Genomic DNA, 14,062 nt, shown 5'->3' with positions numbered 1-14,062 from the left:
CGAATCGCACTAATGAAAGACGATTCCGTTTTCTGGACTTACAGGGCAGACGGATTTAGTCTTCTTGGCATCAAACATCACTGTAGCTCCTACAGACCCCTTCATAGTTTTATAGAGGCACCATTGTGAGAGAGACACAAAAGCAGCCAAGCTCTGGAGGGAGAGTGCATGGCAGAGGCTGGATGTGGGGCAGCATGGCATTCACCAATTACTCCTCTTGCATGCAGAACCGAACAATTTGCGGCACAAATGTCCCATATGGAGAGCAGATGTGTAACAGACAGACAAAGTCACCTCATCTGATTCACAGCACCAACTAACTGTTGTTTTCATTATTTATTCATATATCTTTTTATGGTAAATTACATTTTGGTCTGTAAAATCTCTAGAAAACTGTGATGACAGTTTACACTGAGAAAATCTGCACATTTGAGAAGCTGCAGATGTTGAACTACTTAAAAAGTGATTCATTTGTCAGATTGTTTAAAAATATGGTTTTTACAATTAGTCATCCATTATGCATATATGTACGTGTACTCTGCACCCTTGAAAATAATGTTTATACTAATAATTGACATATATTGAACAAGAACCATGTTTTTATGTAAAACATTGACATAATGCATACTGACTAAATTGCTATTACCCAAACTGTAACCTCTTTACATTATACAAAGGGACTAGCTTCCTTTAGAGAAACAAACTGTATTTATTCTCCCTAGAAAATTTATGTATGTACATCTGTTTATTTTTGTTATTTTTAGAAAGGGGTGGTTAGATTGAGCTAAAACTGGCTCTGAAATTACAGATGGTCCAAATCGGGCGGGAAGAGCCATCTTTCATCTCTGAAGTTCTCATTATTCTGTGGTTGGCTGTCAAGAGAAAGCCTGTCCTCACATCCCTCTTCAGCGATGCTTTCCACATGTGTTATGACTGTGAGGTGGTGCACTAAAGTAACACAGTGTGATAAGGTTCAGAGTCTCCCCACCTGCCCTTATATGGAGGCAGTTTGAACTTCAGCTGCTTTGTAAGCGCAGCCGGATACAACCACTCATGAGCAGCAGGTTACAGATAAGTCAGAGCTGTCATCTATGTGGAGCTTCTGTGACTCCATGTCTCTTACTTTAAACTAAATCATATTCTGTGCAAGCAACCACAGCCGTAGCAGAACAGGCATGAATGATGCCGTGGCTCTGTCTTAGCGTTGAACTTCAATTCATCTGGTTTCGAGTGTTGTGAGACATCAGTGTATGACAGGGGTAACATTGGGGCTTCAAGCTCTTTGGAGTCCAAAATAAAATGACAATCAATGAATAAATTAAAGACACATTATTTATAAAGTTCAATTATTATGTCAGGTTATAAAGCATTAGTGTCTGCCAGTGTGGCTGTGCAGATGGTGTTGTATTCAGAGTGTTTGAGGTAATGTTGTGCACTTGATGTATAATGATTTGCATGAATTTAAAATGCATTATGTCACTATAAAGCTGCTTTGCTGCAACACAGACACTTTACTGGACTGTCCTGGAGGCCTGATGTTGAGATATTTGAGACTAACTGGACAGTCACTTTCTACTTGTTCCGTCTCCATGACACGTACATTGTGTACATTAATTGACACAACACTACACGGTGGGACGGGTGTATGATCTTGGAATTGGGATAAAATACGGTTGAACCCCAGGAAGGATTAGCATTTTGGTTTTAAATCATTGGCTTCTTGTCTTAGAGTGACGACTTTACATTTCCTCTAAACAAGTAACAAAAGTAGATTTTTGAGGTTTCTGTGCCATCACCGCCCACACTCATGCTTTTTTGGTTTTTTTTTTTGACATGTGAACCGTTGCAGGGGAGAGTCCCCACGAAATGTTGATGGTATTGAGGCTTTTATTCCAGAGGGATGATGTTGGTGTCCAAGAACAGCACACAACCCACAACTCTAGTCCTGAATCAACTATATATGTGTTTTTTAAATAATTTTTTTTCCCCAGTGATGTAAAACTTTTTCTCTTACATTAAGACTTTATATAATTTCCTGTGCCAACTTCCCACTGTTAAAAGAGCAATCATTTCCACCAAGGGCACCTAAATATGTGAAGAAAATTGTAATTTGGATTAAAAGCTCTTATCGTATGGAAAATCTGTTCACATTATCATAGCACATCTCTACAGCAGCAACATTTATTTGTGCAAACCCAATATTTGCACCCTACAACTTCCAGAGTGACATTTCCTGCATTTGGCCTTGTGCCTTGCTAATGGCATTCTCAGCTTAACTTGTCAGAAATAGCTGATAGCAGGATGAGGACCCCTTGCATTCTTGTTGCAGAAGCACGACTGTTGGTTATCTTGTGCTGAGCGCATGAATATACATAGAGTATATACCTTCGGTGGATACATCTGTGAACATGGCCTCAGAAATGCATTGGAGTTGTACAAGAAAGCCTCCCGGGTTTAAACATTCCTGAAAGTCAGGTGCTTGCAGAACAAATTAGCTCCTCACTAGAAAACAACACCATGTTTAGATCAGTCTAAAAATGAAGCCCACTGACTCCATAGCATCGTAGAACGGTTTTAGAGACAGTATGTGCTAGTTGGTCAATTTAAACATGAAGCAATGACAAAGTTGAGCCACCTTTGATCAACCCTCATCTGTTTTCATAGAATGGAAGTTTTATTTCTGATTAAACACAGACTGTGTGTCATTATGAGACATTTTTAGAGGTTTTTTTAATTATATCTAGTTGTCATGCTGTAGAGGCCTACAGACAAATGCAATGCAAACATCGATTTATTACTTCTTATCAACATAACATAGACCTGTATGTCATACAATATAAGATATTGATTATAAAAACAGCTGTTCTCCAGGTGAAACTGTACTGTGATCATGGTTTTACTGTATGTCTGAGGAATCAAATGATTCATAAACAATAGAAGATAGAGGTGCGTACAAAAAAAGCTTTAACAGGTGCTGCATCAAAGGCTCCAACACTCCACACACTATTATATGATCCAACAATCTCATACCCGTCCCCATCTTTTACCGAAGCATGGTTGCACATGTTGATTATCATTATGTCTGTTGCAGAAGTTATTTGACATTTTAAACTAATATATTTACAGACGTTTGAGAATCTGTACTGTTTCTACAGTTTGCTGAACAGTTTACAGGGCTGTAGTAAAAAAGTTCTTCCTGTCAGTGCAGATTGTGTGTTGATTTGCTGTAAAGTTGTTTGACTGGTGCATATTGTTATTCCATTAGCACCAGGAGGTTGCCATAAAGTTGGTCTTCTGTACCAAGACAGCAGATATCCTGGATCCATGGTGTTGTAGATATTCTGTGTAAATCGGTGTTAGGAAATGTTGACACTGCTGAACAATGGCCTGAAGGGTTTTGGCAGGCCAAGCAATGCAATTGGCATATTCTAAAAGGTGTCATGGTGTAAACTGTCAGAGAACAGGCCAGTTCTAACTGAGACTCGGTCCATTGGCCTCTAAAGGCCTCCATTCTGTTTTGGCTCAGTGCTGTGGAAATCGCAGCATGGGCGTGTTTGATCACTCAGACAGAACTGTCATGGCCGCCGGCTGCCGGATGACTCCCAGACACCCAGACATGACAGGCAGAAGCAGAACATCACAGGGGCTGTGCAGCGGCTGTGCAGAGGAGCACGACATCTGTCACATACAAATATCCCTGAGTTCAGGTGGGAACCAAACACAGAGCTCACTTTATAATTCTCCTCTTCCCTCTGTTCTGTCTTTTGTGCTCAAACTAGTTTGGATCCCCGAAACCACAACTTCCTAATTGACTCTGGTATTCCTGGTGACTTCCTGTGCTGCTAAAGTGAGACACTATTGAAACCTGTGAAAAATTTGAAAATACATTGTAACTTCATAATCCACTTTGACTGCATACTTGTTGGCATTGTTTCAGAATAATTGTATTCAGGTGCTGTGCTTCATTTTATGTCACTAATCATACAGGTGTATTTTTGTTGGAACCTAGATTTGGTCTTGTTTTTCAAAACGTTGTCAAATAAACACACTTAAGAGCATACAGCTGAACACATATCGAGGCTTAGCAGTAATATTTATTTGTTGCTGGGTCAGAGCAGGTATGCTTGGCTTACCCTAACCTTTACCTTTACCTGCTGGATGTCAATATCTGGTGTTTCCCACACCCCAGGTCCACCCTTTATTTTCCCTTAACAGGAATTATTGGCGTGTTTTACCACTACAGCTGTGAGATGACCATAATTCTCTCACATAATGTTGTACAGTGGATCAGTTGCTGTAACCTTAGGGCGCTTCTCTCGTTCTCCTGTTGTCAGGGGATCTTTTCCACTTCTACTGTTTTCCCCTGATAGAAAGCTCAGATCAGATTCTTCTGATCTGTGGGAAGCCCTGTGATTTGTTTTGTCTTGTCAGTGCCTATTGATGAAAGTATTTGTTGTCAGGGAAGTGACAGATTTATGGTTTGGGCTGTTTTCTGCTTATTCTGTTGCACTGGGGGCCTGTGGTTGGCTCTTATTTTAGAGGGGATATTGCAGGCTGAGACAATAGCCAGCCAGCTATCACAGAGAGACAAATATTGCTTAGTCCACAGGGAGTGCTAAAAGTAGGCTTCCAAACTTGATACAACAGCAGCTCATGATCTTTGGCCAGCTTTCTGACCAGCTCACTACTTTTGAACTGACGTGTGCACCTGCTTTAAAATTAGCTGAATGCTTACTCAGTTACAATCACAATATTTAAACAATCACATACTTGCAGTAAAGGATATTTTTCCCACTACATATGGACATGCTCTGGTCCTCTCAGCTTTTGTAGAATTGAAAACGTCAGGGAAACTGAGATTCATAACGGGGATCCATGGTCTTTGAACCATAAACGACTGTACACAGTGGTGTGCTGATCCATGATGAAGCTGTTTGAGATATTTTACTAAAAGCGAAAACTTTGACCTGTGGTGGTGCTAGGTACGAGGTCATGAGATTATTAAAGTAATTAGGATTCATTCTTCACTGAGGCCTGTTCCACATTTCATTGCAATTCATCCTGTAACTGTTGTCTGCTTAACCAAAATATTGAAGCTCCTGATAACATTAGAGGACAAATCAGGGCATTACCAGAGACGCTAGGAAAATATCTCACCTAAAATTATACGTTTATCAATTTATACATTTTTATAAATACATTACACAGTACATTATATATAAGTGATTTAAAATTAAACATTTTGGACCCTGATGGTGGACTAACGAGTAGAGTGGCATTGCCATCCAAGCCCATAGAGCAACACTGCTGGTGTGGCTAAATAAACTAGGGCTGAGGGCCACCACTTTGACCTGTGAATCATACTTTGTAGTCTCTTAATCACTTGTAGATGCAAGGCAGACACTCTGTGCTCTGTTTTTGTCCAATTACATGCTTGCATGCAAAGTGCAGTTGGTGCATGTCCAATTGCATACTTGCACGGAAATTAGTTTTCTCAGTGATGATTACATCGTGTCTAATTGTGTGTTTCTATCTAAATTGAATTCAAACGGTTTAGCCAGCGACTTGCTTAAACATATGATCTCACACAGAGACAAAGACCTATTGTACGTTGAATGTACGGTCAAAACGATGGCACCGGACTGAAAGTCATTTGACATATATAGTATACATTAACATATTCCCTGCTGGTTTGTGCTGACTGTTTCTATTTGTGGCACTGTGTACAACCTGTATCTTAAACTGTGGACGGGCAACATGAGAATGAATTCCCAGAGTGGACGCAGGATAACTAAACATGACACACACTCACTCACCGCTGTAAGTGCTCACTTGACAGCATGTTGTGAATATATTTTGAATAATAAGCTCAGTTTCTCTCATCATCTTTATTGCTGCCTCTGGCTTCAGTCTTCAGTTTGTATCTTAAATGCTGGTGCCTCAGTGTTTGTCGTGTTATTTTTTTTTAATTGCTGTTTCTTATGAAGCGGAGACTCATGCATGGGCCAACAGTTGCATTAAAACAGCTCTTTATTGACCTTGTGTCTTTAATATCACTATTAGAGCTCTGCAACTCAAATAGTTTTGTTTACTAAACTGTGAAACTAAAATCATGTGGTTCTGTGTACACACTGAAGAAAGTAAATGTTAATGAGTGAGCTAGTTTGTGAAAACAGATCCTGTAGCACGGGCCAAAGGAGCGGATTCTGGTGTTAGTTCAGGCCTAGTGTTCCCAGGTGATGCATCATTTCTCCTTACTGTGTTTCATCGTCCAGACTAAAAGATGCCTCCTCAGTGCACTGTCCTTCTCGCCCTAACCTCTGGGCTTCTCCAGTCACACAGTCGGTGTGTTACACTGTGTCTGCACCATTGTTTTAAACCATTTCATGAAGCTGTGTTGGTTCTGAGCACTCAGAGGTCAGATGGAGACCGAGTCTCCTGGCTTTGAATAAATCTGTGTGGGCACCAAGAATTCCTTCAAAGTACACTGGTGGCAAAGACCTCCCTGGCTATTAAAAAATGGATTGGTTTCCTGTCAAAGCTTAGGAGAAAAATAGTGCTAGGTGTTGACATCAGAGTGCCATGCTACCTTGTCTCCTAAATGACCGGTGTTCAAATGCAGAGTCTATATTTGGAAGAATCTCCAGTTACAGCGTCCCCTCTCTGTCTCTTCTCTTTTGATGCATGGGCTGAAAAATTAAACATGCTTTTTCTTCTGTCCGTCGGTGGGCTTGTCTTTCTTCTTCAAAGGCATGACTCATAGAGTGACCTTTTGGTTCCCATGAGTTCAGCATCTCCTGTGAGGCATCGGGGCTGCTTGAAAGCATGTGGTGTCCCTGTGTTGAAGTAGGACTCCAGAAATGTTCCCAGCCAAACTGCTGCTTCTCCACATTTTCTTTCTGCAAAATGTTTTTGTTGTTTGGTGTGTTGAAACTGTGACGTTGCAAATTAATGCACAGGCATTTTCACACCTTAGTATGAATGCTCGTGTCTTCAGTAGGGGAAAATAAAAGATGTGAACTTGCCGTGTCTGAGTGCAAATGAGGTTTGTGTCATGCATCATTTGCAGCTGCCTTCAGAGATGCTTAAAGCTGCATTAATCAATACTTTTATATTAGCAGTGGATTGGTTGGAGCTGATTGCGTGGATACTGCATGTCGAGTTGGAAAATGTATCATTATCCAGTTGTTAGTGGATACAAAGGCTGACTGCTTTCGAGGATCATCAACAAATAACTGCAAGGTCTCACATGAGAGGCTTTCACCCTCTTGTACGTTGCCCCAGACTAAAGCTGGCAGTGGGCTGCTCACAGTAATCATGCATGCATCACATGACTTGCATTTATGCTTAAACCACACAATGTGCTTCAGTGTGCTAACAGGGGGAAGGGGGGGTACACTTTTAATCGATTAATAATTTAAGTAAAAATCTGATGCAGTGTTGCAGTACTCACCAAGGACCAGAACAGAGTTAACAGAGGCCTGTTTATTTCTTTCACTGACTTTGGCTTAAAATAAAGTTTGTGGTTTGCCTCAGCCAATTCCTCCAGGAGTTTGTGATCTTGAGATCTCAGAAATTTCTATTTGAGTTTATCAACCAGTTCTATTCTTACAATAAAAAAACATGCGACTTGGTCAGATGTCTTTAATGTAACTACAAAGAAAGGATGAGGAGCCGCTGCACTTGTCCATTGATCACAGGTGTGTATTGCGTCTAGCTCCATAAGCTCTTGTCTAACCTTACAGTAGAGCTGGAAAGTTAGACATGGTGTGGTCTCAGCAGTCACAGGGATGTTCTCCATCCAGTCTTTTAACAGTGATGAAAACCAGCTCAGATTAAGGATGTAGTGCTTAAATGTAGGATCCATTATTGTGTTTCTGATGAATGAAAAACAAGCCTGAAGAAAAGTGTGTAACTTCCCAAATACTTTGGTCTGAACTGTATGAACTTTACTTTTAAATGGACTTTAAAAACATGCATGAAATGGCTCTTATGCATTTTTGCCTCCTAAATCTTTTCCAAAGCCTTCTTAGAAAGTTTTTGAGCAGATTTGATGCATCCTATGTGGATGCATAAACTACATTATCTGGACTCTCTATCCCCTTTCCCTCCCAGATTTATCCTGCTGTTGTGGAGATGGGGGCAGGGTTTTCTAAGGTCATGAGCCCGTTCTCTAACCTTTTGGCCATCAAGTCCACCTTTTACTGTGTATTGTTGCAACCGCTATGTGTTTTAGTAGAGCAAGTGTTTAACCTTACAGGGACCTGTTTTATGGCCATAATGGCTAAGAAGATAACAGATCTCTACCTTTTAATATGTACCATATATCAGAAATGTGTGTGACAGTGTGGTTTGGTTTGGTTCGGGAGCTGCTGCTGTCATTACTTGTGTGGGCTGGATGTTGGCTGTCAGTCCTCGACAGGCATCATGTTGGGCGTCCCTGAAAGATACACGTGTGCAAATGAAAAGTCTGTTGGAAGCGTGGCGAGAGTTCACAAGTAGAAGAGCAAAGTGACGCCTCACAGTGGATGTACAGGAAGAAACACTAAAAAAGGAAGGTGTGGGAGAGACGTAGGAGGCTAAAAACTCAGACTGCTGGGTAAAGACTCCCAGCATGCCTTGCTCAGTTGTGTGTTTTTTTTTGTTTTTTTTTTTCTATGGCCTCTGCCTGCAATTATTAATCTTCTGCTTAAATAATGTTAAAAACACACAGGCAGATGATCTGAACTACTACAATTCATGATTATCATAGTTGTACGTACATTTCCGCCCAAGGTTAATGCAGGATATAATGAGGTAGGTGCTGGGATTTTTGCACCCATAGTTCAGTTATTTGGCTACAAGGAACTTGCACTATTTGGATAAATGTGTTGAATATTTTATGTATCATAGGGTTTGCTAATTATTGCTTTCATTAATTAAATCAATCAATTATGTATACTCAAGCCTTACATAACCATACCCTAACCTTAGGGCCTATAGATGTAAAATCAAGACCAAATTAATGATGCTGAATACCAGCATATATACTTTCTCCATGCAGATGTTTATTTACTGTTGCTGTTTCCTGCAGTAGTCTCGATTAATCAGATAATAACAGAAACAACATACAGGAGGGTGAAGCATAAAACATTTGTGGGAGTGCCATTAGGCACCAGCTTTTATTGCCTACTGTGTTACATCACATTTTCTCTCCTCAGTGGGAATTTTGGCTATATGTATCATGCTATCTGCAACAGCTTGCTTGGAACATTATTGTTGTCACAGGTACATGGTCATTTCAGAGCTTTGGAGCAGAATTTAGATTGTGTTTAAAATTTCTATATAAAGTACTTGCCTACGTGCTCTTGTCTTTGGTTCAGCAAGTTTTTGAATAGTATGAAAATGAGTCAGTGTGAGTGAGGTGAGCAAAGCAATATGCGTGAGTCACCCAAGGAAATTACAGAAAATGATCATCTCTGATTATGTATGGTAAGTTTGAGAAGACAATGATTTATTTACATGAATTGTTGCAGATAATCAGCTGCAGTTATTTGATAATAGAATTCTGGGTTCCTACCTTTGGGAATGATCTCGGTATTAAACGTGGGAGCTGTGTTTTTCTGCTTTCCTGCTGTGGTGAGGAAAAACCCATAGGTCTCCAAATATGGCCTGGGTGCGCACTGGCAATATTAATAGAAAAAGACGGCTGCTGGGGAATATTTGTATTGACCTGTTGAAAAACTATCTAATGCATGCTGTTTCTATGGCAGTGTGGGGGAGGGACTCTGCAAGGGCTCAGTGGAGCTCCATGTACAGCTGCAGCTGGCTAACAAAGACTTTAAAAAACACGGTTTCAACACAACAGGTAATAATAAGTTACTGTAATCATGAAAATTATTAAGGTATGATTTACATAAAAGCATCATTTATCATTATATAGCTTGAACTGCACCAGTAAAAAGGCTGTTTGCTACCTGTCTTTTTTTATAAGTTACATAAAGTATATTGGGATATTTGGCTTTTCAGCCAAGGCTGTTTATAGTTCTCCAGGGTATAAGTGTTACTGTTTTATATGCGTATAAAATAAAATTTTCAAATAATTGGCCAACTTTCATAATATTTGTATTTCATTAAATTTTTGAAGCGTCCGAACATGTAGGACATGTAAACTTTCTGAAGCACCCAAACATATTCATAAACGTGCAGGACTGTGTCTAGAACCTGATCTCTTTTCACTGCTGAACAACACTCAAGCCTCCTCCTTTTGAATGTGCTGCAGCCTCTGGTATTGTTGAATTTGTTAAGATTAATATTCAAAGTGCATTGACATGCACTAATTGTGCTTACACATGATTATCCTGAGAGATTAAAAGAAGGGTTTTTGTTGATCTTTTTTTTTTTTTTTTTTTTCTGTTGTCCCAAAGGTAAGAATATTTTTCACCATCTTATGGATGATAGTTTCTCTGACAGAAATGCTATAGATCAGAATAGTGCTGTCAAAATGAAACAACCAAAGTAAAGAATATCATGGGAAACAAACCTCTGGTTCTGTGCACTTGGTCGGTCTTTGACAAGGAGTGTTTATATAAAGTCATGTGTCTTTTGTGGGTAAGAGGCAGAAATAGCAAAGTAAACTTTTCTAAATTCACCACCTTCTCTCTCTCTCTCTCTCTCTCTCTCTCTCTCTCTCATACCTCATTTCCCTATTTTCTTTGGTTGTGCTTCACTTCCAGGGTAGACTTCAGCCCAGCCACTCCCCCTTCCTAGTGTGCTTGGTTTTTGTATGGAGACCTGCTGAGGAGTTTTTTGACTTGATAAAGACGTGCTGTGTTTGTTCAGTTTGTTCCAGCAACAGAGAGCCGCGTGGTGTGAATGTGATTCAGCTGGGTGATTCAGCCCTTTAAATGACTCTATGAAGAGAATGGGCTGCTGGCTTTGGCTTGCGGCTGGCTGCCAGTCCTAGGACCCACTGTATGCCTGGCACTGAATGGAAACAATGTCTCTTAACACTGCTTTCTTGGACACATAACAGCCTGTAAGCTGTTTCATAGTGGAAACCTGGAGAAGGTTTATGAAACTTGAAGCTTCTGGTTTGCTGTAAATTAAAAATGTTTTAGTGGGTGCACACACATGCAGTGTTTGTCAGACATCCAGTACTCTCACCCCAGCATCCTCCCACAGTCCGAAGACATGCAGGTTAGGTTAACTGGCGACTTAACCCCCCCCACCCGAATATTTCTTGTGTAGGTTTGTGTTGTTAATGTTAATGCACAGAAGAGCTTAAAGCTGAGTGGGTCAAGTCAAAAGACGCCATTTAGCTTGAAGTGGCACTGGCCAAAAAATGATTTACTACAAAATTTACAATATGGTATTTTCCTTAATGAGCATCTGTCCAATTACATTTTGAACCCCCACAGTCTGGGCACTATATGCTGAAAGGGCTGACACACACACTTACACACTATATTGACACACACACACTATGTTATTTCAATTTGAATGCACTGAGTCACAGAGCCTGAAGAACATAATATGTGTTTGAATTGTGTATATTAAAAGCTTAATTGTGTTGGGCCTTGATGGCAAATATGAAAATTCTCAGCCTGCACTGTCCAGGTTCAAGTCAATTTTCTTTTGTTTTTGTGTCATATAAATATATGTGTTATATAAATACATGATGTAAGGCAATAAGAAGCTTTCCTATCTTACCAAGCTGCCAACTAAAGCACAGACATAGGCAGTGTACTAACTCTGCTTTGGATGGAGTCTGTTTTGATAAAGCTTGTAATTTGTAGCACAATATCAGCGAGGTATTGTGTCATTTAACAAATATGTTAGAAATTTACAAAATCTCAGATAAGAGCAAATACTTCAGCTGAGGGGCCAGTACTTGGTCAGTTTGTTCTGCATCAGACCAGTTTGATAAACACAGACTCAGTCTCTTATTACATGCATACATGGCCAAACATTCAGGCTAGCAGCACGGACACTGGCTCAGGCTCTGCTGAGACTTCTAATGAATGGAGACACAGTCTTGTCAGGGCAGCACAGGGATATTCTCATGAATGTTGTGGCACAATCAAGGTTGTGACGCCCTGTTTCTGCTGCAGAAAGGGTGGCGGACAAGTGGAGCTGATGGGAAAACAAGTAATTATGAACTCTCTGAGAGGAAAAGCAGCCTGGAAACAGACAATGGAAACACTTTTCTCACCATCTTTGTCAAGCAGTTCATATCTTCATTCTGCATATTAAAGTTCAGGCAGTACTAAAGTAGTTAGTGTGTCCTGTTTTGAATGTATGATTTATAACCAGTAAATAGAGAAGGTTAATGCTGTGCAGGGCGTAAGAGCTCTCAGCAGATGTATGCAGAGGACGCATGGCCAAAAACCAGTTGTGGTTTATGTTGGTAGAGTGCACCAGGAAGGAGAGAATTAGAACTGAGGACTTGGCTCACATCAACATCCTGTCTTCTTCTCTCATATTCTTCCACAGATTGTGTCCAACGTGCTGATCTTCTCCTGTACCAATATCGTGGGAGTATGCACCCATTACCCTGCTGAGGGCTCCCAGAGGCAGGCCTTCCAGGAGACCCGGGAATGCATCCAGGCTCGCCTCCACTCCCAGAGGGAAAACCAGCAGCAGGTGAGAGAGCCCAGAGCCCAGATTTCTGATCTGACAGGAGAGAGTTTGTACTGGTCACTAACAAGTTTCCATGCAGAGTATGTTTTTTTTTGTTGTTTTTTTTCCCCTACAGTTGTTATAATGTGGGACTGGGACTTGCACTGGTTAATTGCTTTGAACATAATGGTTTAATTGCTATGTAAGTCTTCATTACCATTGGGAGGGGAGCAGTTATTGCTGTGAACTTATTCAGGCATGTTAGTCAGTCAGCCTCCCCTCCACCTCTTAATTTACATACACTTGTCCACTGAACTAAGTTTCCCCCCCACGCTTTTCTGCAGGAACGTCTCCTGCTCTCAGTGCTTCCCCGCCATGTTGCCATGGAGATGAAAGCTGATATAAACGCCAAGCAGGAGGACATGATGTTTCACAAGATCTACATCCAGAAGCACGACAACGTCAGGTAACAAATGGGGCGGCTCCCCCACAGAGATGAGGAAGTGGGATGATAAGAGGAAACAGATTGAAGCTGCTATAAATATTTTTCTCCACATCTTCACACTTTAAAAATTTATTTCTTTTTCACCTCAAAAGGCAGTACACCCACACGCATCAAAATACTCACCCTTGCATGTTTGCTTTGAAAATTACTGCTCAAATCTTTACTTAATCCAGATTAATCCTGAACAGCCCACCCACAGACAGAGAGGAAAGAAGTGCAGGCATTGCTATAACAAGTATTTCTCACCTGTGTCTACCTGCAGTATATACAGCATGTATGTTGTCAACCACAAGTTCCAATTAAAAACAAAATATTCAGTGACAGATGCATGTTGCATAGTTTTGATTTGCTCTCTGATTGCTTTCAGAAAAACTAAAGCGCTGCATATAGACACTCCTGTAAGTGGATAGCACTGATCAATAGATGTTGATGATCACATTTACAATCCTCTACTGAGTTGATGCTATTGACCAATCAGGTGGTCTTTTTTTTTTTTTTGTAAAAGTTATTTCCAACACTTTTCCGTCCTGATGAAAGTTTTATAGAAGGGGCAAATGGGCCTGTGTCATTATTTGCAGTAGTTTTACTCTTTCATTGTTGACTTTGGAAATATAGCACAGTAGACAAAAACCGTCTTATTGCAAGGCCCTTATACAGGATGTTTTCTGGAGCTTTCTGCTGATGAAAGTTTACTCAGCTTTTACACGGATGGTTCAGCTCTTATCACATGTTCTAAAGGGCAGCATTGTGACATCTGTAACTTTTTCACTGAACAGATACACTCACTCGCACTCTGGTGTGATGTTTGGTCTGTTGTTTGTTCTGTGTTTCGTCTCTTGTCCAGGATCCTTGAAGTTATGGCAGTGCAGTGAGTCACTGGTTTACCCTGAAAGAGAGAGTGTGTAGCTTTGCTCTAGTAACTGTGAACACTGAACATTAAAGTCAGCTCATAATACA

At 40.5% G+C, this 14,062-nt stretch overlaps 1 protein-coding gene across 4 annotated transcripts in view; it reads left to right on the top strand.

Annotated features, from left to right (window-relative positions):
• adcy5 (adenylate cyclase 5) overlaps nucleotides 1-14,062 on the top strand; it is a 54,272-nt gene that overhangs the window by 12,959 nt on the left and 27,251 nt on the right. For all 4 annotated transcript variants that reach the window (XM_026294761.2, XM_026294760.2, XM_026294759.2 and 1 more), the window contains exons 2-3: nucleotides 12,475-12,624; nucleotides 12,945-13,066. In XM_026294761.2, coding sequence (XP_026150546.1) covers nucleotides 12,475-12,624; nucleotides 12,945-13,066 — 272 coding nt within the window. The remainder of the gene's footprint in view (nucleotides 1-12,474; nucleotides 12,625-12,944; nucleotides 13,067-14,062) is intronic.

Source organism: Mastacembelus armatus, chromosome 21 (assembly GCF_900324485.2).
Source record: "Mastacembelus armatus chromosome 21, fMasArm1.2, whole genome shotgun sequence".
Taxonomy (NCBI): domain Eukaryota; kingdom Metazoa; phylum Chordata; class Actinopteri; order Synbranchiformes; family Mastacembelidae; genus Mastacembelus; species Mastacembelus armatus.
The sequence above is the reverse complement of the archived record's forward strand: the minus strand, read 5'-3'. Positions and strand labels throughout refer to the sequence as shown.